Genomic DNA, 23,659 nt, shown 5'->3' on the forward strand with positions numbered 1-23,659 from the left:
GGCCAGGCCTTGGAGGGAGGGCCTTAAGCCTGACCCAGGCCTTAAGATGTCAGGCACCAGGAGTCAGACAGGCCAGGTCCGTCTGCTCTCCCCTGGAGCCCCGCGTGCCCCGGGACAGGCTGTCTCCTTGTGGGGAAGGGAGGCTGATGGGACCTGTCCCCACCTCGGACGCCCGCAGTGAGGACCAGGTGGGGCCCTCCCTGAACCCGGGCCCAGAGACAAATGGCCAAGGGAACCAGTCAGTACAGAGGGGCCGGCTGAACAGAGCGGAGCCCCGGGGCTTCAACTGCGGCCGGCGGGGACCACGCCCTCCTGCAGCTGGGCTGGGCTGGGCACGCCAGGCCGGAGGGCACAACCCCGGGGGTCTTTTTAAAAAGTCCGCTCTGGGACGTCCCTGGGGGTCCAGTGGTTAAGAACCTGCCGTGCAATCCGGGGGACTTTTGTTTCCATGCCTGGTTGGGGAGTTAAGATCACACGTGCCGTGGAGCAGTGAAGCCCACGCGTGTAACTAGAGTCTGTGCGCCACACCTACCACCCAACGTGGCGGAATAAACACACAAGTCAAAGACCACCCTGCCCCCGACCCCGGCCCACGTCTTCCTGAAACACCCCTTGGCTAGCTTCTCCTAGGCGACCATGCTCGAGGGCCTCTGGGAGATCGGGGCGTCTCCAGGAGGAACCAGTTCTGGGGCCGAGCTTCACCTTTGCTCTCTGTGCCGGGGCACCCCAGCTCGGGGTGTGGAGACAGGGGATTTGCCGTTCTCACCCGGGACTCTTAAAATTACTGTGACCTCTGTGAGCATTTGGGGGAACAGAGAGGCGATGATAACGAACATCAGGAACCACCACCAGCTTCGCTGAATCTTAACATCCAACCGCCCTTCACATTTGCTTGAGATTTCTGCTGAAAAAGTACAGTACCCTGTGAACCGCAACACCGCCCCCACCCAGCATCACCCTCCTGTCCGCCCTCCCCGGAGCCACCGAGGGTGGGCTACTACACCCGCAACACACGTCTCTGCATATTACCACGGTCGTAATTATATACATTGGGCTTCCCTCGCGGCTCAGCTGGTAAAGAATCCACCTGCAATGTGGGAGACCTGGGTTCGATCCCTGGGTTGGGGAAGGAAATGGCTACCCGCTCTAGCATTCTGGCCTGGAGAATTCCATGAACCGTACAAGGGTTGCAAAGAGTCGGACACGACTGAGCGACTTTCACTATCATGAATTATATATAGATCTTGCCTCACCTGATTTAAAAGCTGTATATAGGTGGATCTTGCTGTACGCGTCTGCCTGGTACTTTCTACACCGAATGCCATGACTATCGATGTGTCGATAGTCATGTATCGATGTGGGATGTATCGATGTGTGTCACGGGCTCTATTTCCTGATTGTAACCTCCGCCTGCCCATCCCGTGTTGGAACCTACAGTTACATTCAGTAAACTCACCCCAGCTTGGCTGACCTTGCGTGTGCTGGTTTCCCCTGGGGATGGTGTCTTGGGGCTGCAGATCCAGTCGCTTCTCAGCGTTCCTGTCCCAGCCGGGAGGGCCGGGCGTGCCCCCTTATTGCAGGGTGCTGGCTGCATAGCCTTAGCCATCGCTGACTGTGGCTCTGCAGAGGTCCCCAGGCTGGCAGAGGGGCGTCTTCTCTCCAGCCAGAGCCTCTCGGGAGCCCGAGTCCATCTGTCGACTTGTTTTCTTTGTGTCTCATCGATTCCAGGGAGTGTTTCATTTCTCCCAGATTCTACCCTCAGCTGGCCACACACAGTGCAAACACCATGTTCCAGGCAGTCTGATAGATTTCCACTGTTTGTTCATTTGAATAAAGTCACTTTTTATTTAATAAAACAGCAGTTTTTCATTTGAATGGTAGTGAGCGTCCATCAATCTTTTCCTTTGTGGCTTTTGATGGGGGGTGCCATTTAAGACTTTGGCGCTAAGAGCTCATGGAGGCATTCTGTCACATTTTCTTCTAAAAGTTGAGAAAGAGTTTTGCTTTTCACACTCAGCTTGAGAAGGGACCCGGGGTGGATTTCTGTTCTGAAGCCAAAAGTCCCTTACCAGCCCAACACTGTCTTCCTACCTTCAATAAGCAAGCGCTGTATGGCCTCCTGCAAATTTTTCTGAAATTCACAGGGGCTAGGCTCTCCCGGAGAGCAGGGAGGCCAGAGTTTCACCCTTTATCTCAGGATTTCCTGGGCTCTGCTCAGCCTCTGTGACCCGCCCAGAGGGAGGCCTGGGACACTCTGGGGAGGGTCGGCAGCAGGCGGTGCGCAGCTTGGACGGAGAGGGGGGGAGGGACACGGCGCGTGGCGGGCGCCCCCGGAGGACCTTCTGGGGCCCCTGAGCGCCGGCCTGGGGGGCCGTGTCCCGGGCGTGTCCTCGCTGGGGCCAGTGTTGGGAGGGTTTGAGTGGGCCAGGGCAGCTGTTTCTGGTACCCCTCCCCGCAGTGGCCGGCAGGGGGCGCCGCAGGACCGGCCACCGCAGCGCGGGCGGCTCCGCTTTGCGGAGCCCCGAGTGACCAGCGGCCGCCCCCCGTGCGGACACAGCCCGGGAAGCGCTCTCGCCACCCCCCTCCCCGGCCCTCTCCTCTGGCGGCAGGGGCGGGGGGCGGGCTTTCCTGGAGTCCCTCCTTGGGGCCAGACAGCGATGGGGGGCTGCGTCCAGGGGAGCGCGGGGGTGGGGTTTGCGGGCGTCCTCATCCGGACAGCCCGGGGGCAGCACACGCCCCCGGCCCCCCGGACTCAGCCGCGGCCCCAGGGGACCCTCTCCCCGCTCAGGGCCGCCCTCCTTCAGCTCCAGCCCCCTGTCCCAGCTCCCGCACTGCTAAGCGTGGGCCTCTCTGCACCGCAGCTCGTGCCTTCCCGGAAGGAGGCGGCTCCATCCTCGCAAACGCCCCAGCCCTGTCTGCCCGGCGGAGGGGACTTCCGAGGCCCCGGGGGTGGGTCTTGGGCCCCCTCAGCACAGGGATCAGCTGGTCAGAGGAGGAACTGAGCAAATAAAAGGTGGGGGTGGGGAAGCCAGGGGGCTGTCGCAGGGAATCCTGTCTCTGCCTTCAACGCATCAGGGCAGGAGGCAGACGCCTTGTTTCCCTCCAGCTGTGTGCTTTTAGTTAAAGACGCTCGCGGTGAGCTAACGGCTCCTATCCCAGCTGGCGTGAAAGCACAGAATAAGCCTGCAGAGCGGGTTCCGCTGCTTGGGGATGAGCAGGGGCCCTGCGCCACCGTGTCTGCATCCCTCCCTCGGGGCTTTGGCTGGGTCCTGGGTTTGAGACGGTGCTCTGGGGTGGCTCCGTGCACCCCTCCCCCCGGGCTCCTGCCGCAGCCGTTTGGGGGCAAAGCTGAGCAAAGACCCAGGCCTTGGGAAGCACTGGCCCTCGGCCCCCTCTCTGCCCCCCCTGGAGAGGATGGCTCCGCCGCCCCCGCCCCCGACCTTGGGCACGTTCCCATCCTCTGTCAAATGGGTCGCCACTGACACCCCGAGCACCCCGCCCAGTGAGGATGAACTTCCCTGAGGAGCGTTTCCCACCCTCGGCGACGCTGCTCCCCACCCTGGCGAGGCAGCCGGCGCTGGGCCGGGGACCCTGCTCCGTACGCCAGCCCGCCCTGCAGGGATGACTCTGACCCTGGACACGGTGTCTTTGGGGCAGAGGGCGTCCAGGTGATGAGCAGCTTGGGCTGGAGCCCCCACTGTCTCCAACTGCAGCACCTCAGGACACACAGGCGGGCGGGCCTCCGCCTCCGTTGGGCTTGTTGGTTCTTGACGTTCATCTCCAGACGGTTTTTCTAAAGGCGTGCAGGAAGTGGGCAGAGAAGAGGGACCTGGGCATGGCCACCGTCCCCCCGACCCCGCGCCGCACACAGAGCACTCGGGGACGAGGCCTGGCTCATTCAGGGAATTTTATTTTCATAAAGGAGACGATCTCGGACTTTCGCGCTATCCCCCGGCTCCTTGCGCCCCCTTCGACAGTCCTCGGCTGTGACTCTGGGCACTGACCTCGGGCTCGGGGTCCCGAACAAGGGCCCAGAGGGGTTCCGCCCGGCGAGGGCTCTGCGGGCAGCCCTCGGCCGGGGCCGTCCACGTGGCGGGGGGTAGCCCCGCGGGCAGGAAGGGCCCCCCTCAGGCGGCCGAGCCTTCACAGGAGGCCGGCTGCCCCTCGGGCCTCCCGTCCCTTCACACGCGGAGAAGCCACAGGTCATTTCCCGTTTTAAACACCGAGACGCCAAGCTACTGCTCGTCCGCTCCCGCGGTGAAGGGCCTTCTGTGAACACAGCACGTTTATTTTCTGAAAGAAAAACGAAGCGGAGGCCGCACCAGGGACAGGGGACGCTGCACGGGCGTATGTACAACGCGGCCCTGAGGCTACCGCCGGGCAGACGGACAGATGCGTCCGGTGACGACTTTGACACTCAGCAAGCCAAGACACGAGAAGGGCCACCCGGAGTGGGGGGGAGAAAAAATAGGTTTTGAAAATCTGCGTTTAAAAAAGAATACTCAACTGCATTGGAAATTTTCTGTATCTCTGCGAAACACCACGAGATTTGGCCCAAAAAAAAAAAAAGGATATCAGAGGAGAAAAACCAGGGTTTGGTTTTATAAAACGTCCAACTCGTAGGAGAAAAGCGGGAACCCAGCGGGCCGCGCCACGCGGGTCACCGTGTGGCTTTGCTGCATGGTCCCCAAGCGCGTTAAAAAGGGCGGTGAGTGGCCGGAGGGCTAGTCAGTGCTGTGGCCGGCCTGGTGCCCCGTGCCCACGTGGGCGGCACGGCCCCGGCTCTGGGTCTCCTCCCGGGGAGTTGGCCGCCCGGCCCTGTGGTCCCCCGGCACGGAGCGGGCCGTGCCAGGAAGGCAGAGTGACGTGGCGGGAGGGTCTGGAGGTTGGGGGGGCCGGACTTGGCGACAGCTCCTCAAGCCTTCATGGGACCTCGGCCAGGCGAGGGGCCTGCCCGTCTGCAGAGAGAGTGTGTGTATGCGTGTGTGTGCACGCGCGCAAGTGTGTCTACCTACCTAGCAACCTATCCGTATATAGTCGTGTTTGCAGAGACGAGGGGGCCGGGGCGGGGGCTGGGGGCACGCTCCAGCCCCCACCCCCGTCTTCCGCCCCGGGCTGGTCCTCCGCCTCGCCGCGGCCCCGCCGGCCCCCACCCCCGTCTTCCGCCCCGGGCTGGTCCCCGCCTCGCCGCGGCGCCGGCCCTCAGCAGAGGCCGATGTACTTGAGGTTGTTCTGGATGATGACGTCGGTCACGGCGTCGAACACGAACTGGATGTTGCCGGTGTCGGTGGCGCAGGTGAAGTGCGAGTAGATCTCCTTGGTCTCCTTGTTGCGGTTCAGGTCCTCGAACTGCCGCTGGATGTAGACGGCGGCCTCCTCGTAGGTGTTCTGGCCGCTGTACTCGGGGAAGCACACGGTCAGCGGGATGCGGCGGATCTTCTGTGCCAGCAGGTCCTTCTTGTTCAGGAAGAGGATGAGGGACGTGCTGACGAACCAGTTGTTGTTGCAGATGGAGTCGAAGAGGCGCAGGCTCTCGGCCATCCGGCTCTGGGGGGAGGGGGTGGGGGGCGGTCAGCAGAGCCGGGCCCCAGCAGGCCCCACGCCCGCACAGCCCCCCCGGGGGTCACTGACCGCGAGCCTTCGGGGCTGCCGGCCGGGGACCCGCCCCCACAGGCCAGGCCCTGCCTCCCATGCAGGACCGTCCTCGCCACACCCCTCTGCAGGGAGCTCGTGGTCAGCCCCGCCTGCTGGGGGTGGGCCAGCCAGGAGCCTCCATCCTGCCAGGTGTCAGGCCTCACGGGAGTCTGTGACATGCGGGTCCTCTGTTCCTAAAAGGCTCCAGGGCGGAGCTGGGCCAGCCCAGCCCCTGCTGGCTGCGTGCTCACCTGGTGCCACACACAGGAGCCCTCCGCCGCCCCCAGGAGGTGAGGACGGCCCCCCGGAGGCCCCGTGACTGCAGTGTGGCCCCGGGGGCCCCTTCCACCTCCCCAAGAGGACCAAGGATATGCTGCAGCCTGCAGGCTCTCGAGGAGCCCAGGGCCCTCACCTGCTCCTCCCCACCCCCCACGACTGATCACCTTGCTTCTAAAGGGACGCCTGCGGGTGGTGAGCTGCCCTGTGTTTTAAGGTGAATAAGATGAGTGTCCGGAAGGCAGGGCCAGCCTAGAGCTGAGCCATTAGATGAAGGACTGTTCTGAGCACGCACAATGAACAGGGACGCTCTGCTGACCACCCTTGACCTTATCATCCCATCCTGCAGACGAAGAAACCAAGGCAGAGAAATGTGCTCCAAGTCCCCAGGCCAGGAGCTCGAGGCTCGCTGACCCTCCAGGGCAGACGCGCAGAGCTGCTGGCCCCAGGGTGGGGTGCCCAGGGGCGCCCATGAAGCCCTCCCTCATCTCCCAGAGGCCTGGCCCTCTCAGACGAACAGGGTCTGATGGCATCAGTGCTGACAAGGCATCCCTCCCCACCGCCCCCTCACCACAGAGACACGGACCTGCGCTCCACCTGGGAGGCTGGTCTTTCAAACCCTTCCTGTGCTTTCGTTAGAAAGAGCCTGGTCTCAGGTCTTGGGGACGGTGTGTGTTTGGGGGGTGATCATGTGTGTGTGTTGGGGGTGATCGTGTGTGTTGGGGGATGATCGTGTGTGTTGGGGGGTGATTGTGTGTGTGTGTATTTGGGGGGTGACCATGTGTCTGTGTTGGGGGTGATCGTGTGTGTTGGGGGGTGATCGTGTGTGTGTGTGTGTTTGGGGGGTGATCGTATGTGTGTGTTGGGGGTGATCGTGTGTGTTGGGGGATGATCGTGTGTGTTGGGTGATTGCGTGTGTGTGTGTTTGGGGGGTGATCATGTGTGTGTGTTGGGGGTGATCGTGTGTGTTGGGGGTGATCGTGTGCGTTGGGGGATGATCGTGTGCGTTGGGGGTGATTGTGTGTGTTTGGGGGGTGATCACGTGTGTGTGTTGGGGGTGATCGTGTGTGTTGGGGGTGATCGTGTGTGTTGGGGAGTGATCGTGTGTGTGTGTTGGGGGGGTGATCATGTGTGTGTGTGTTGGGGGGGTGATCATGTGTGTGTGTTGGGGGTGATCACGTGTGTTGGGGGGTGATCGTGTGTGTTGGGGGGTGATCGTGTCTGTTGGGGGATGATCGTGTGTGTTGGGGGGTGATCGTGTGTGTGTGTGTTGGGGGGGTGATCATGTGTGTGTTTTGGGGGTGATCATGTGTGTTGGGGGGTGATCGTGTGTGTTGGGGGGTGACTGTGTGTGTGTGTGTTTGGGGGGTGATCATGTGTGTGTGTTGGGGGATGATCATGTGTGTTGGGGGATGATCATGTGTGTTGGGGGATGATGGTGTGTGTTGCGGGGTGATTGTGTGTGTTGGGGGATGATCGTGTGTGTTGGGGGGTGATCATGTGTGTTGGGGGATGATCGTGTGTGTTGGGGGGTGATTGTGTGTTTGGGGGGTGATCATGTGTGTTGGGGGTGACTGTGTGTGTGTGTGTGTTTGGGGGGTGATCATGTGTGTGTGTTGGGGGATGATCATGTGTGTTGGGGGATAATCATGTGTGTTGGGGGATGATGGTGTGTGTTGCGGGGTGATTGTGTGTGTTGGGGGATGATCGTATGTGTTGGGGGGTGATCATGTGTGTTGGGGGGTGATCGTGTGTGTTGGGGGAGTGACCGTGGTTATGTGTGTGTGTTGGGGGGGGCGATCCTTCTGCAGACAGAAGCAGGATGCCGGCCCCCAGCGTGTCTGAGAGCAGGATGGAGTCCCCCTCGCCGAGGCTGGTGGTCCAGGAAACCACCTGCCACTGGGTGGCAACGAGTGCTAATGGATTCCTGGAAGCCGCGTGGAAAGGACCAGCGGCGGAGCTGTCTGTCATTTCGCCGGAATGATGTCTTAATCAGGGTGCTCCCGACCCCAGATCTCACACGTACGATAAACAACAGATGTGGCCAGAGGCACGTATTCACCAAGCACTGAGCGCACAACTCGCTGAGCAGGTCTCTGGTTTCGGGCAGGTGCCAAAGCCCAGAGACCGGAGGCCAAGTGGCCGGGGGGGCCCTGTGTGTGGCGGGGCTCCAGGGTGGGCGGGCCAATGCTAGGCAGGGGCAGCAGCTGTTTGGATATCCAGGCATCTGGGCCCTGCTGGGTCACCGGTGTGGGGAGACAGGCAGCTCCTGCGTCCAGCTCGCCTGCCGAGGGGTCACTCGGGACTCTGCTGGTCTGCCCTGCAATGCTGGGGGATGGGACCCCATTGGCACGAGTGCAGTCTGACCAGCCCCTGGGCAGGAGGGAATGGGGGCCCGCCCACCCGCACAGGGAGAGTACCTCCCTGATCAGCTCACAGTGTCTCTGGCCTCTGGGGGGCGGGGGGGGCATGGAGGAGGACCAGGGCATGCAGGCCACTGGCCACCTGTCCATGGGGGCCCCCAGCACCTCCTCCCACCCCTACAGCCCCTCCAGGGGCCCCTAGAAACCCCGGCCCGTCAGCATCTCCGCACCCTCTGCCACTTGAGCTGGCTTCCCTCACGCCTCCTCAGCCTCCCCGGGCAGCCGGCACCCCACTCTGCCAGCCTCCCCCTGTGCTTTGGGCCCGCCGCACCCCTGGGAAAGGGGGCTCTGTCGGCCGCCCTCCTCCAGAGGTTGGGGGCGGAACGGGACCCCTATGGGAAGCTGAGAGGCCCCGCGCCAGGCACCAGGGCCAGCAGCAGCCATCATGCGCTGACTTGGAGACCAAGGCCAGACGTCCTGGGACGGGGGGCCCTGGTGGCCAGGATGGGGCGGCGGGCAGGCCAAGCAGGGCGGAGGCCCCAGGTAGCGGGGTGCGGCCTGGCACTCACTCAGCTCCTTGGGGCCCAGCACAAGGTCCTGGCCCAGAAGGGCCCCAGTCTGCCTGCTGCAGGACCAGCCTGGGGTGTTTGTTCTTGGGAGCCGTGAACCCGGCTTTTCACGCAGGGAGGCTGGGCTGCAGGCATGAATGAGCTCCATTCACCACAGTGCCAGGCTCTGAGGGCGCCGAGGGCGGGGGCCGCCAGTGGGGATGCCTGGCGGCACCCGGCTCAGTGGGCCGAGTGGGCAGGGTCCATCCGGGGCTGGACGTCAGGTGGCACCGGCCGTCCACGGGATGTGAGGGCGCCGCTGGCCGCAGGCCCGTCGGGGGCGCCCATGCTCAGCGTGGCACTGACCGCCCCCTCCTCCATGGCCTGCAAGGAGCTGAGGCCCAGACAGCCCTGTGCCCTGGGTGGGAGGAGCCCCCCGGGACCTCCCTGGCCCACCCTGAGCCCTGCTGCATGGGTCTCCTCCGCTGAGGACAGGGCAAGTGGACCCCAGCCTCACACCCCATCTGTCCCGAGGTGCTGGCAGGGGCGCCGGCGGGGGGGACCCGTGTAAGCTGCACCTGCAGCTGCAGAGACAGGCTTGTCACCCAAGAGGGGGCTGCAGCCTGTGGCTGAGTGGGCTGTGTCGTCTCCATGCAAAGCTGCAGAAAAATCTAGCAAGCCTGGGGTGCCGGGGGGCCCTGCTGGGAGGCTGTGGGTTGGGGGGGCAGGCAGAGGCTGCACTTGGGGCGCCCCTGGCCCTGGGCTCCACAGGAAAGGGACCGGGCCCAGATCACAGGCTGCCTGGCGGCTTGAAGCCCTGGGTTCCCCCCGACCCATTCCTGCCCCCACCCCCCACATCCACTAAAGGTCCTCAGCCTCTGCCGTGTGCTTCCCTTTGGGATCTAGTTGTCGTGAGTCAGAGGCGGGGTGTGCTCAGAGGTGCAGGACCCGCTTGTAGCTACAGCCCTCAGGCTGAGGGGCGCAGGCGGGAGGGCCCCCTGGGGACAGGGAGGAGGCGGCCAGAGGCAGAGGCTGGAGGCCTGGGGCAGCGACTCAGACCTCCACTCCCGGGGATCGCGCCCCTCGTGGACGAGTCCGTGGGAGGGCAGGGCCCGTGAGCCTGGCTCACCCCGGCAAGCACGCAGTCACTACCGCCCTGTGTAGACGGGTAGGGGGGCAGGCGTGGTCCTGGTCGGCCTGCCCACAGGGGGCCTGGGAACGCCTGTGGCCCCTCGGGCCCTTCCCACCGCCAAGTCTCTGCCACTAGGGCGACTGAGCGCGGTCCTGCCGTTTCCACGGCAACTGGGGAGGCAGCTCCACCCTCAGCCTTGCACAGCGTCGCAGACCCAGACCCTCAGGCTGGACCAGGCGGCCCTCTGGGAGGGGCACGGAGGACCGGGCTGGCTGGTGGCCAGGCGACACTGTCCACCGCCGTCTACTTGCTGGCAGCCAGGGAGAGCACCTCGGGGTTCAGGAGACCTCACGGCCCCCCGGGGCATGGGGCAGGGAAGGGGGCGGTCTTTCTGGGGACCTGCTGCTGGTGGGCGGGGGACGGGGCGGTTACCGCAGGGCGCCCTGTGGCTGGGCCTCGCTCTTCCCCGCGGCCCCCATTTACACCATGTGGGGGCTGGGCTGAGGGCCCCTCTGCCCCAGGGAGAGCCTCTGACAGCCGGAGCCACCTGCGGTCCCCGCCGGCCCCCACCCTAAACCCTGCTCCGGGCGCCTGGGGAAAAGAGCTGGACGACTGGGTTGCGTCCAGGCTGATCGAGTCAGTGCTGCCCACGTGTTCCTCCCGCAGGGCTGGGCGCCGGCTGCCCCGGACCCAGGACTGGGTTAGCGAGGCTGATGGGCGCGGGAGCCCCACAATGCCCGGGGCTGGTCTGCGGGGATGGCTGGAAGCCACGGTCGGCGCGGAGGCAGCGGGGCAAGCGGGCTACCCGCTGCTTCTCCTTCTGTCTGAATCCGCGAGCCCTCGAGGTGCCCTGGCCCTCGACCCCTTGGGCTCCCAGGGCCGAGACGGCACGGTCCTGCCCAGGGTCGGTGCTATGGCCCCAGGATCCGACTCCATGACTCCGTGTGCCCTCCGCCAGGGCCCTGACCCTCCCCCAGCACCTGCCGCCCCCTGCAGACAGGCAGCCCCAGGTCCGGGTCAGGGGTCAGGGGTCAGAGTGGGGGTCAGTGAGCAGCACTGGGATCAGCACTCGGGGGGGGGATGTGCGTCTCTCACCCGCACCTCCCGGGTACTCACGGCCCTCGGACTCCACGCCCAGGGACCAGAAGCCGGCTCAGCAAAGGGCCCAGCCTGCCCCCACCCCAGGGGGTGGCTCCCTGCATCCCGGGCGGGCGGGGGTAGGCAGGGCGGGGGTGCTGGGCCCCACAGGCTTGGGGCCATCGACAGATGGGGCTTCGCGGGGGACGGGGGGGTGTTGTGTTCTGGAGGCCTGTCCCCTGCCCACCCTCCAGGAACAATTGTGAGGCTCGTGGTAACCGCGTGGCCAGGCCTGCCCCTTCAAACAGCAGTGCTGTTTAAACAAGATAACAGGCTGCGGAGAAGCTGTGCTCAGGCCCCGGTGGCCCGAAAGCCGCCCCGAACGCGCCAGGAGCAGCAGAAGCTCAGCCTGGGGCAGCCTGCCGGACGCCCCTGCCTCCCCGCCCAGCGCCCCTCCCCAGGAGCAGGTCCCGGACGCCCCTGCCTCCCCGCCCAGCGCCCCTCCCCAGGAGCAGGTCCCGGACGCCCCTGCCTCCCCGCCCAGCGCCCCTCCCCAGGAGCAGGTCCCGGACGCCCCTGCCTCCCCGCCCAGCGCCCCTCCCCAGGAGCAGGTCCCGGACGCCCCTGCCTCCCCGCCCAGCGCCCCTCCCCAGGAGCAGGTCCCGGATCCCCCCACGAGCAGGCTCAGCGAGCTGGGATGGGCCATCTGTGTTGAGGGGCTTAGAGGTCTGCATGAAGGTGCCCTCAGCCTCCCAGGGACCCCGGACCCTGGACAGGAAGGACCACAGCCTGGGTTCCACCGGGGTACCTCAGGACAAGCGTGCTCAACCCTCCAAGGCCACGGCCACGCTGGCCTGGGGGTGCACTGCATCCTTGGGGGCCGGGCGGGGACAGCCCGCGGCCACGTGGGCACGCTGCGACCCCACTCTCAGGACCAACGCGGGGGCCCTGCCCACCTATGCAGCAGGAGTCGCGTGAGCGGCCGGCCCCCATGCCCCAGACACATGCATCTGTGCCCTGCTCTCACTGAACCTCAAAGACCGACGGGATCTCAGCCAGAAACGATGGCTCCCGAGCCCACGGGTGGCCGCAGAGCCCCGAGCAGGGGGCACGGGGACAGTGGGTGGCCCATAACTTCAGTAGCGCGGGTGGGGAATGAGTTAGGGTCGACCCCCAGAGTCCCAAGGCCATGCGTGGAGCACTTGCCCTAGCGGGCATGGAGCCCCCGTACGCTGCTCCTCGCCCTGCCCGGAGTCAGGCCCAGAGGAGGCAGGTGCTAGCCTCCACAGGGCCCAGGCTCTGCGTCTCACCTGCCTTCACCTCCCCCCGCCCCCAATGCCCCCCACCCTCGTCCTGCAGGGAGCACACCTCCTTCAAAGCCCCCGTCCTTCTAGGCTTCCACTGAAACGAGACCTGCCTGCTACTTGTTTTCGTCTTAAACCTTGCCGGCTTGATCCACGTGCCCCCTCACTCCCTGACCGTCCGTCACTGATGAGAAATTAGCTGACGGCGGGATGCAGGTGTGGGCGGGCCTGGCCCACGCGCAGACCATCGCCGCTACCGCGGGAGGGCCGGCAGCTGCCCTGGGACCGGAAGGGGGACCCCGGGGGCCCAGCCCTCTTGCCTGATGCGGCCCTGACTCGGTCCATCAGGTGGGGCTCCTGCAGCCCCGGGCCACCCCTCCCCAAGCGAAAGCAGTGGGGGGGGAGACATCCCAGAGGGGAATCTCTTCCCCCGGCCGACAAGACGGTTTCAGAAGTGCTCACCCTTAGCAGGTACCCGGGTCATGACTGCCCAGCACTGGCTTCTCCATCAGCGTGGGTGCAGGGTGGGGCTGGGCCAGGGCCAGGGCCCTCAGCTCTGCCAAGAGACTGAGCAAAGTGACAGACCCTCTCCCGGGAAGGACGCCCACGTGTGGCCAAGGGCCTCCCGAGGACCCTGGGGCCATGGCAGGCCGGGCCTGGGAACGCTGATCCAGCCGGGGCAGCGGCCGGCGCTCTGCCCGGGAGGCTGGCACCGTGGCTGACCCCAGGCCCCGCCCCGCAAGGTGCTCCAAGCCCCACAGCCCCCTGCCCAGGGGGAGGCGAGGGGGTGAGGAAGCCAGGCGGGGCCCCGTGTCTGGTTTCCAAGCCACAGTCCCCCCGAGACAGACAGGACGCACGTGCCCTTCAGATGTCACCATCTTCCTGGTGGGTCCCTGAAACCTGCCCTCTCCAGCCGGGGCCCCCTGGATCACTCCCCGGGCCGTGTCGGTAAACAGTAGCGTGGCAGGAAGTGTCTGGGCCGTGGGGTCACAGCGGCTGTGCCTGGGGCCGGGCTGGACTTACACGCGGGGGCCCACCTGGGCCCTCCACAGCCCTCGGGAACGGTCTGCTCTCCCGCCCCGACGGGCTCCCGGCCCGTGTTCAGCAGAGTGCCCTGCCCTCCCTGGAGCCCCGCACGACCGCGGAGGGGCTGGGAGGCCCTGGGGGCAACAGGCCCTGTGCCGGGCCCCCTGGCCAGCCTGCTAGGTCTGGGCATCAGGGGAGCGCCCAGGGACAGTGCGGCCCAGCACCGCCTCCATCCCCGCCCGGGGTGGCCTCTGGCCTTGGCGATGCCGCACCGAGGGGCACTCGCAGCCTGACCCCGGCAGGCCTGAGCTGACTGCGGGGGGCGGGAGATGGCAGAATGGCCACCAATGGGCTTCGAGGCTCAGCTCGGTCACGCTGTGATGGGCTGGCCTTGGCCTTGGGGGGCGTCGTGCTGCGTGGGGGCCCAGCCCACCTGTGCGTCCAGCTCTCTAGTGTGAGAAAGAGGAAAGGAGGCGGCCTGAGGTTCCCACAGCCTTCCCAGCCAGCAGCCAGGCCAGGAGGAGGTCGTGGGGCTGTCCGGGATCTACGCTCCACTGCCTGGCGGTGTTCTCCATCCGAGCGCCAGCCCCAGAGCCCCAGGCCCCGCGGGCACCAGACATGGGCGCCGGGAACGGCAGACGTCAAAACTGGGTCCTGTCCCCGAGTTGCAGGCCTGTCGCCCAGCTTTGCGGGCAGGAAGGTGGGGCTGGACCCGCGTGTGGCCGAGGCCTGCCCTCCCGCCTCCCAGGGTCCCGTCCTCCGGCGGGTGAGCTGGAGGGGGCGGCCGCACAGGAAGCGCAGGCCGCCCGGCTGCTGTGCCAGTCTCCTCGGGCTGGCCACAGGAGCCTGGGCCTCCTCGGTCAGGACTGCTGGCAGGGTCGCTGGAGGGCAGCAGAGGTGTGCGGGGCTGCGGCCTGGGCGAGCCTCAGCGGGAACCTTAGGGCGGACCCCCGGGGCCCGCTGAGCTCGGCTCCGGATCTGAGGACCCGCAAGCTGAGAGGGTTCTCTGCCCTGAGGTCCTGCTGAGTGCAGACGCGCTGACATGTGTGTGGACAGAGCTGGGGGTTATGGAGGCCCGGCGGCAATGGCCACCCCAGAGACTGGGCTGTGGGCTGGAGTCCCCCGTGGGGCCTCCCAAACCCCTTGGTCGTACCTTGAAGGGCTGCCCCCAGCCTCCCCGTGACCCTGGCGAGCTTGGCAAGGGGGAGCCCCGGCCAGCACCCCCAGCTTCGCCCCAGGCCCTGCCTCCGATGTCAGGCCCTTCTGCCCGCACGCTGGTCTCTGGGGCAGGAGACCCCCCTGGCTGCTACTTGGGGCTGCCTCCCTGCCAAGCCCCACGGAAGCCAGTCTCAGCCTCCAGAGGCTGCGCCATGCAGTCCCCGCATGACCTCAGGGGAGGAAAGGGGGCTTGTCCTCAGGCCGGTGGGGGGAGGACCCCGGGGCTGGCCACGAACACGCTGACGGATGCAGCAGCGCCCCCAGCTCCCAGGTAGCCCCTCTGCACACAGCATCGGTTTCCCTGCCCCAGAGAGCGTGAACCACTCTGGCAAAGGGCCGTCCCCCAGTGGGGCGAGCGTGAGCAGAAATGACGTGCACGGCCGCAGGCCCAGAGCAGGGGGCTGCTGAGGGGTCGGGGGCGGCCGGCCTGGCTCTACGAGGAGCCGGCAGCAAGCGCCGTTGTTCACTGAAGACTGAGCCTGCCGGGCAGGGACGTGGGGGAACCACTGCCTAGAGGAGGCGGGGGCCGCTTAACGTCCGCCTCGGGCGGGGGGTGGCCGTAGCATCTGCTGATGTCCGCAACATCACCGCTCTCACCTGGCTGATCTCAAGCTGCTAACGTGATGTCCACCAGTCTCAGAGGACAGGGGTGCAGTGTGGCGGGGGCAGCCCTGCCTACACAGCCCAAGACCTGGCAAGAGGCTGACCCTGACCCGCCTGTGAGGCGGAGGGCCCCAGCCTCATATCCGAGAACACGTGGACACCCCCCGGCAGAGTCCACCAGGTCACACGGCGAAGGCAGAGCGACCAGGGGTGGAGGGGAAGGGTGGTGTATCCCTCCTGCCCTGCTGTGTCCAGTGATGGGCCTCGGAGGGTGGGCGGGGGGCCTCCAGGGTCATGGCAAGAGGCAACCACCGTGGAGGGGCGAGTCCACGAGGGCCCAGAGTGAGGAGCGGGGCTGCAGGAAGGCCCTCTGCGCGGCGGGCATCCTTCCGTCCAGCTGACCAATGGCGGAGGACAGACTCTGGCAGACACTGAGCGCCGAGGGAGCAGGAGGCAGGGACCCTGGGAGCAGCCGGTGGGGCGGGGCAGGGCAGGCCCCATCCGGCTGAAATGTCAGCAAGCACGCACCCACCGAGGGCTGCCCGTGGGCACCGGGGAGGCTGACCTGCCAGGGGAGGGTAGCCATGGGTGCTGCCTCTCCACCCACCCTCCCCCACCCCCAAGTGACGCCCAGGGCTCGCGACGGGAGGACCGGATGCCCCTGCCACTGAGGGGGGCTGAGACAAGGGCCGGGCGGAGAAGCAGGGGCCCCGGGCAGAGGCGGCCAGTGCCCACGAGCCTCAGCAGCGGCTCCCAGCAGTGAACGCGCGACTGGCCCCGCGGGCTCCCTTGGGAGGGGTGACAAGCCACAGAAAGACAGGGCCGGGCCAAGCACGCCAGGGACATCCGCGGGGAGGGACAGTGTGGTCAGCTGAGCCCTGTGCCTGCTGCAGCTGGGGCCAGACGTGCTGTCACAGCCCCGCCAGGGACTCAGCCCTTGGGGCTGCCTTCACCTCGGGCTCCAGTCCAGGGGGCCTCTGCGGTCCCAGGGTCAACGTGGTGTGCAGAGGTCAAGGCTGCATGTGGCCCTGGCATCCCGTGAAACCGGAAGCAGCTACAGGGGAGACTGCAGCCTGCTGGGGAGGCGGGTAGCCTCCGAATGTGACCTCAGCCGGGTTGGGGGCAGGAGGCAGACGGTGGGGTGTGCTCCACTGGGGCTTCCTGGGGGTCCTGCTTCCGAGATCGGTGCTGCTAGGGTGGTGCCAACCCCAGTGGCCGCTCAAGCGCCCCCAGGCCCGCTCGCTGTCTGCACCCTGGCTCCCAGCCCCGGGCCTACGATGGTGACCTCAGCCTCGGCCTCCCTGTCTGCAGAGCTGGCTGGGTACAGGCCCTGGAGGCTGCGTCAAGCCCCCTCCAGTCTAAGCGGGGTGTCACCCACGCCCGCGGCTCCCCTCTAACTGTCTGTCGGACACGCGCCTCCTGCTGCGTCCCAGCGGGTGGCGGCCGGTTCACCACGCTCCCGGGCAGCACTGTTTTGTGACGACGATCTTACAGCACTGAAACGTGTGCCCTTTGGGGCTGAATGACACAGCGTGGTGTTCAGGCGGTGGGTCACAGGACTTGTAGGACAGCCTGGAGCGGCCCCCTCGGCAGCACCTGCAGGGGCTCCCTCTCAGCTGCGCCCTAGAAGCCAGGGCCCCAGACATTGGCTCTTCCCGGCCCTGGCCACGTCTGTGGCATGCCACTGTGTGCCAGGCCCTGCCACCATCTGTGGGTAGGGTGGGGCTCCCCAGGACCAGGAGGGGCCGCTGGGCAGGGCTAGGCACACACTGACCCCTAAGAAGCATGTCCCTGTGTCCTCTGCTCCTGAGACCCTCAACACAGATGACACAGCTGACCAGCTACTGCTGGGTAGCAGCGGGGACACCAGGCCTCCTGCAAGGAGCCCTGTGAGAAAGTGAAATCACCCCTGGGAGATGTGCCTGCCACGTCCCGGAGGAGGGGCAGAGTCCCTAGGCAGCAAGAGGGTCTGCAGACGTGACACTCAGCTGTGCTGGGATGAGTGCCCCTACCTCAACCCCTGTACCCCTGATACTCGGGCTCACCATGGCATCTGGCCCCACCTGGGCTTCGTACCCACAGCAGGCACACAGCAGGGATACAGCAGGTACACAGTAGGTGTGAGGCAAGTATATACGAGGCATACAGTAGGTACGCCAGAAGCAAACAGCAGGCGCACAGCAGGTATACAGCAAGCACACAGCAGGTGTATAGCAGGTGCACAGCCAGCAAATAGCAGGTATACAGCAGGCGCAGAGCAGGCACACAGCAGGTACACAGAAGGCACACAGCAGGTGCGCAGCCAGCAAACAGCAAGTATACAGCAGGCGCACAGCAGGTACACAGCAGGTATACAGCAGGCGCACAGCAAGTGTATAGCAGGTGCACAGCAGGCACACAGCAGGTATACAGCCGGTGTATAGCAGGTGCACAGCAGGTACACAGCAGGTGCACAGCCAGCAAACAGCAAGTATACAGCAGGCGCACAGCAGGTGCACAGCCGGCACACAGCAAGTATACAGCAGGCGCACAGCAGGTATACAGCAGGTACACAGCAGGTATACAGCAGGCGCACAGCAGGTACACAGCATGTATACAGCAGGAGCACAGCAGGCACACAGCAGGTATACAGCAGGCGCACAGCAGGTATACAGCAGGCACACAGCAGGTATACATCAGGTGCACAGCAGGAGCACAGCAGGCACACAGCAGGTATACAGCAGGCGCACAGCAGGAGCACAGCAGGTATACAGCAGGCACACAGCAGGTACACAGCATGTATACAGCAGGAGCACAGCAGGAGCACAGCAGGTATACAGCAGGTGCACAGCAGGTATACAGCAGGCGCACAGCAGGAGCACAGCCGGTATACAGCAGGCGCACAGCAAGCCTGCTGGCAGCCCCACAGCCCACACCACAGGGAGCCACTGAGGGTGCTCCCGTGAGAACCGACACCTCGTGGCCGCCTCGCCCGTCCCTTCTGGGGGCCCCGCAGTGCAGAAGCCCTAAGTCTGTCAGCAGGCCCCTGGGGCGAGGCCGGAGCAGGCTGACAGCAGGGTGCTGGGGTCCCACCTGCAGGGCGCTCAAGGGAATGCCCTGGGGGCTGTCCAGGCGGGTGGGCACCCACGGGGCCCACAGCTGAGCTCCTTGTCTTTTCCACCCGGGTGGAGGCCGGCAGCCAGGCGGCAGGAAGGGGGCTCCACAGAGGGCCGGTGGGGCGGGGCGGTCTGGCTGGGCTGGTGGGCTTGGTCTCTGAGCTGTCCTCATGCCAAGACAGGGACCTGGGCACCACTGCCGGCCCACAGCGCCCACGGGTGACGCCTGGGCTGAGCTCCAGCAGCCCTGCACGGGGGACGGGGCCCAGGCCGACTCAGGACCCGTGAAATCCTCCTGGGACGAGGGCCCAGCATCACGCCCGAGGCTGGGCACGGCTTCTGCAACCCGCGGGCTGCCATGGTCCACAGACACCCCGGAATCTGCCCCTGCCCAGGGGCTGCCCTGCACGCGCCCCAAGCCCAGCGGTCTTGACGTCACCCTTGGCAACATGCTGACGCAGAAGCCGGCGGGGGCGGAAGGGGGCCCTGTCTGGGGGGGGCGGAGACGAGGCTGCAGACGCCTAGTGCGGGGTGGGGGGAGCTCCGCGGGGCCGGTCCGGAGCCTGGCACTGGATCCCGGGCCCCTCTGGCTTCTCGGAGCCACCCGGCCTCCACCGGGGCCCTTGGAAAGGCGAAGGCGGGGCAGGGGAGGGGGCAGCCCTGCACCCCACTCCCTGGCAGCCAGCCCTGCTGTGGCCAGCAGCGGCGGGACTCACGGGCGGCACTGTCTCCGCCCGGCAGTGTTTGTTTTCCATCGAGATACTGCTGGTGGAGCATGAAAGGTCAGAACCACTTGGAATCCAGTGAATTTCCAGCCCTGCTTGACTTTCTCATTGAGAATCTCCTTTTCTGGTGAACAGGCATCTCCCCAGGCCTGCCGAGCCCAGGCGGGGCAGGCTGGGGGTCTCGCTCCAGGAAACACTGTGACGACCCACAGGCCTCGGAGAGGCCGCTTGTCCACCTGGCCGTGCACTGGGCTCAGCCAGGAGGCCGCTTGCCCACACACGACAGGGCCCTGGTGTGCGGAGCGGCAGCGTGTGGGCGCCTGCCGGGCGGGCGTGATGCCTGAGCTGAGACCTGGCGGGCAGGGTGGGGGGCAGGGGACAGGGTGGCCGCATGCCTCCGTGGAACACGGGACGCCCCGGGGCCTGGCCCCCCATGTCCCTCTTGACCCAGCACTCCTGCAGGCCCAAGCTCCACGGCAGGACGTGCTGGCCGACAGCCTGGGCACCCCGCCTGGTGCCCAGGGAATTCACCCCGCCTGTTCTCTGGTCCTGGAGACGACAGAGGAGGCGGCCCGGAGATCCGGGCCTCCGGAAGGCCTCAGGGCCCGGGGCCACCACCAGCCAGCCCCGGGGGAGCAGAACCAAGCTGGTGAAAGAGAGCTGGAGGGCGGAGCCCGGGTGGGTGCATACGCGTCCGGGTGGCCCCACGCCCTCGGCCGTGCTCGGCAAGGAGCCTGGCCTTGCCCCACCGCTGCCCAGGACCACATGCCAGACCCAGAAGTGGGGGCGGGCAGATGCAGGCACAGGGCTGGGAGCGAGATGGGCTGGCCCTGGGGGCTGCGGGGCTGGCCAGGCCCCCCATGCCGGGATTGGAAACCTCTTCAGGGCCAACTCCAGGTCTCTGCTCAGGGGTCCTGCCTGACTCAGGCCCTCCCAGGGTCCTGCCTGTCTCAGACCCTCTGCTGGGGGGGCGGCCCAGCCACACCCACCCCTGTGCAGCTGAACGGCCTCCAGCACTGTGGCTCCTGGCGCCTGGGGCCTCCTGCCTAGCTGGGCCTGCGGGGTGCTGCCCAGCCTCCTTGCCAGGGGCCTGCCTCCCAGCTTGCCCAGAAGCTCCGGTCAAGCCCCAGTGGCTTCAGCCCCAGGCCCAGTCCCTCGGCAACCTCCTACACTTGCCCACAACACTTGAGGCTGAGCCCTCAGCCCACAGGGCAGTCCTCAGCCTGGGTGGAAGGCCTAAAAGAATTCCCATCCCGTCCCCGACCCCAGGGATGAAGCCTCAGAGGAGCTTCTTCACCCTGCGGCTGACGGACGCTCAGGACTGGGTCAGGTCGTGGGGCCGAGGTTGCCGGGACCGAGCCCGGTGCCAGGCTGGGGGGAACCGCCGCACGGGCCCACGACTGGCCGGCCGCCCCCCTTGGTCCTGCAGAGCAGCCAGCCTCCATCCCGCCTCCCGGGGGCCTCCCCACACACCTGCTGCCCCCCAATCTCATCTGCAGCAAAGCCTCTCGGGGTGCCAGCTCCCTTCCTCCCCGCCCCGGGAGGTCCACGGGCTCTGAGGGCCAGGGAGCAGGCCCCAGCCGGCCCTGGCGCCCGAGAGCAGCAGGCACGGGGTGTGGCCTGCTCGTGGCACCAAGGTGCAGGCCCCTGGGCACTGGCCCCGCTAGCACCCTGAGGTCACCGTGGCCCAGGGCAGTCTCCCTGCCCGCGCTGCGGGGATAGTGGTTACTTGGTCAGAGTGGACCGCGGGGCCTGGCCTGGAGTGGCCACCGAGAGCTGCGCTCTGGGCGGACGTCCTGACGGCGGCGCGACCCCGAGGTCCTCGCTGGGGCCGATGGCCGCCGGCTCCCCTTGAATGAGGCGGTGGCTCCCACCTCGCCCCAGGGGCCTCACGTGCCAGGGCCGGCGCACACAGCGGCGGGAGGACCCGGCGCGCACTCACCGTCTGGTTGTCCTCGTAGAGCTTCAGGTCGTAGCCGCTGAGCTCCACGCAGAAGATGATCGCGGTGACGCCCTCGAAGCAGTGGATCCACTTTTTGCGCTCCGACCGCTGGCCGCCCACGTCCACCATCTTGAAGGTGAGCTCCTTGAAGGTGAACTTGTTCTCCACGATGCCCGTGGTCATGTCCCGGGAGCGCAGGATGTCCTCCACGGTGGGCACGTAGTCGGGCGCGGCGATGCGCTCCAGGTCGTTCAAGTAGTACGCCGCGTTGTCCTCCAGGTGGTACTCGCTGGAGCGGCCGAAGCAGGCCTGCGCGCCGGGGTCGGCCCACAGCCGCCGCATGACGCCCAGCAGCTCGGGCGTGATCTCGCCCTTGCTCTCGGCCGGGCCCGTGAGCGCGAACAGCTGCACGGCGTCGTAGGCGCGGTCGGGGTTGTGGAAGTCGATCTTGAGCGCGGCCAGGGCGCGCACGATGCGCGTCAGCGAGTCGATGGCGTTGTAGACGATGAGCGGCTTGTACTCGCGGCAGGCCTCCAGGTTGAAGCCGCCGCTGTGCAGGATCTTCATCTGCTTCACCACGGTGCTCTTGCCCGAGTTGCTGGTGCCCAGCAGCAGCAGCTTGATCTCGCGCCGCTGCCGCTGGCTCTCCGAGCGCAGGTGGCGGTCGATGCGCCGCGACCGCCGGGCCGCCTCTTTCTCCTCTGAGCTTTGCCGGCATCCCATGGTCCGGCCGGGCAGCACCGGGGGCCCACCAGCCGCGGGGGGAGCTCGGACGACTACAACGATGCTGAGACTGGAGGCTCAGTCCCGGCGCACGCACGAGGGAGCCGATGCCCGCGCACCCCGCCGCGGAGGGAGCCGGTGCCCGGCGGCAGCGCTCAGCGCGCCTGGGGGGGCGAGGCCGTGGCCCGCTGCAGCCCCTGCCCCGGCGCCCCCGCTCCAGTTGGCATGGCGCTCCCGCCGCGGGAGGCGGCCCAGCCCCCCCTCAGGGACACTCCGCCGACCCCCGGGCCCGCGGGGCCACCACCGTCATTCCCTGTCCTCCGGATGGCGGGAGGCCGGTGCGCTGCTAGTGGCTGGGGTGCGGCTCCCACGTGCGTGACTGGAGGGCGGGTCCCCGGTAACGATGCTGACGTCCAGGGCTCTCCCTGCGGCCCCGGAGGCCTCGATCATCCGATCATCCGCCCTTCACCTGCCAACGAGAGAACAGCGTGAGCCTCCTCCCGCACAGGCCAGCGGGGCGGGGAGCCCTGGACGGGCCTGGTGCGCGGGGAGGAGGAATCAGAGCCCTTCCCTTCCGTGGAGCTCACCCCGCAGCCCAGGGCAAGGGGCGCACCTGGAGACGCGTCTGCTGAGGGCAGACGATGACTGGACGATGGGCCAGTCGGCGCAGCCCCAGCGAGGCTGGCCATTTGGCTTAGAGCAGAGACCCCCAGATGGTCTCCGCTGGGCATGCAGCGGCCTGCAGATCGAGTGCTGAGGACAATGTGAACACTATGCTGGCAGCAACCCCACGCGTGAACCCCCAGGGCACACGTGTGCATGTACATGTGAGCAAGGGGTCTGTGAAGTCGCTCCGAGCAGCAGTGAGCTCTAGGCTGTGACAGTTCAAGGGGCTTGTGCCTTTCACCATGTTTTCTGCATTCGAGCCTTAAGAAAGGTCTGCAGACAGGAGTCGCGCTTGGAGCGGGGCGGGGCCGGGTGGGTGTGCTGCTGCTGACTCCGCCAGGCCCTTGGCCAGAGGCTCTGCATGTCTGGTTCCAGCCAAGCAGCCGCCAGGGCTCCCGGGGGCCCAGCCTCCTAAAGGGAATGCCTGCTACATTACCAGGTGCCTGGTGTTGTCAGTTCTGATTTTCTCAATTTGGGGTCATTAAGTCTCACATGTAGGCCCAAGTGACCAACTCCCTCAGCTGGTCGGTGACAGGGACAGAGGTCACCCAGGAGAGCAGGTCCCTCCCGCTGTCCGGGGCCACCAGAGACACGCAGGCCCCGGAGGTGACCCCCACACCCCTCAGCACAGGCAGGTGACGCGGCCTGGGGTCCAGCGGGCCAGTGCCCGCTGCGTGCAGGGCGGCGTCCGGACAGACAGCACTGACGGCGCCTCCTCGCGGTGCTGCGCACAGCCCCTCCCTGGGGGGCCTGGGGGGCCACCCGAAACCCACCTGCTCCCTCGTGAGCCCCCTCAGGCCCCCGTACCCCCCTCCAGTGGGCTCCCCCCTCCCCACCACGCCTGCCCCTTCTCAGGTCTCTCCTACCGGGTTGAGATCCTTACCAAACACCACATACAAAAATTAACCTAAAAAAGACCAAAGACCTTAAACTATAGGACTCTCAGGAAAAAGCAGAGAGCAAAAGCTGCCTGATACTGGGTCTAGGCATTCATTTCTGGGGCGCGACACCAAACACACAGCCAACGAGAGAGACAACAAACTGGATGTCATCAAAGGTAAACGTTCTGTGCATCAAAGCTGGCATCAGCAGGCCGAGAGGCAAGCCACAGAAGGGCAGAAAACGTCTAACTGTGCCCCTACTGAGGGACCGGCTTCGAGAGCATCGAGAACTCCTAAAGTTCACGGGTAAACACGATGAGTCACAGCTAGCAGAGGACTCGAGTGGACGCTTATCTAAAGGCACGCGAATGGCCAGAAGCACGTGAGAAGACGCTCAGAATCGCTGGTTACAGAGAAACATACATCAAAACCGCACGAAGGTACCA

The 23,659-nt window shown here is 66.3% G+C and overlaps 2 protein-coding genes across 3 annotated transcripts in view; one reads left to right on the top strand and one right to left on the bottom strand.

Moving 5' to 3' along the window:
* Positions 1-23,659, top strand: part of RSPH14 (radial spoke head 14 homolog) — a 48,826-nt gene that overhangs the window by 7,282 nt on the left and 17,885 nt on the right. The window lies entirely within an intron of this gene.
* On the bottom strand, positions 5,071-21,807 carry GNAZ (G protein subunit alpha z). Its single transcript, XM_086349081.1, has 2 exons — positions 20,944-21,807; positions 5,071-5,547 (listed from the first exon to the last, which is right to left on the bottom strand). Exons 1-2 carry the CDS (start codon positions 21,664-21,666, stop codon positions 5,203-5,205), a joined length of 1,068 nt encoding a protein of 355 aa, XP_086205207.1. The 5' UTR covers positions 21,667-21,807; the 3' UTR covers positions 5,071-5,202.

The sequence above is a fragment of the Bos grunniens genome, chromosome 17 (genome assembly GCF_055505025.1).
Source record: "Bos grunniens cultivar Pamir isolate PY7600 chromosome 17, Bosgru_T2T1.0, whole genome shotgun sequence".
NCBI classification, from domain to species: Eukaryota; Metazoa; Chordata; class Mammalia; order Artiodactyla; family Bovidae; genus Bos; species Bos grunniens.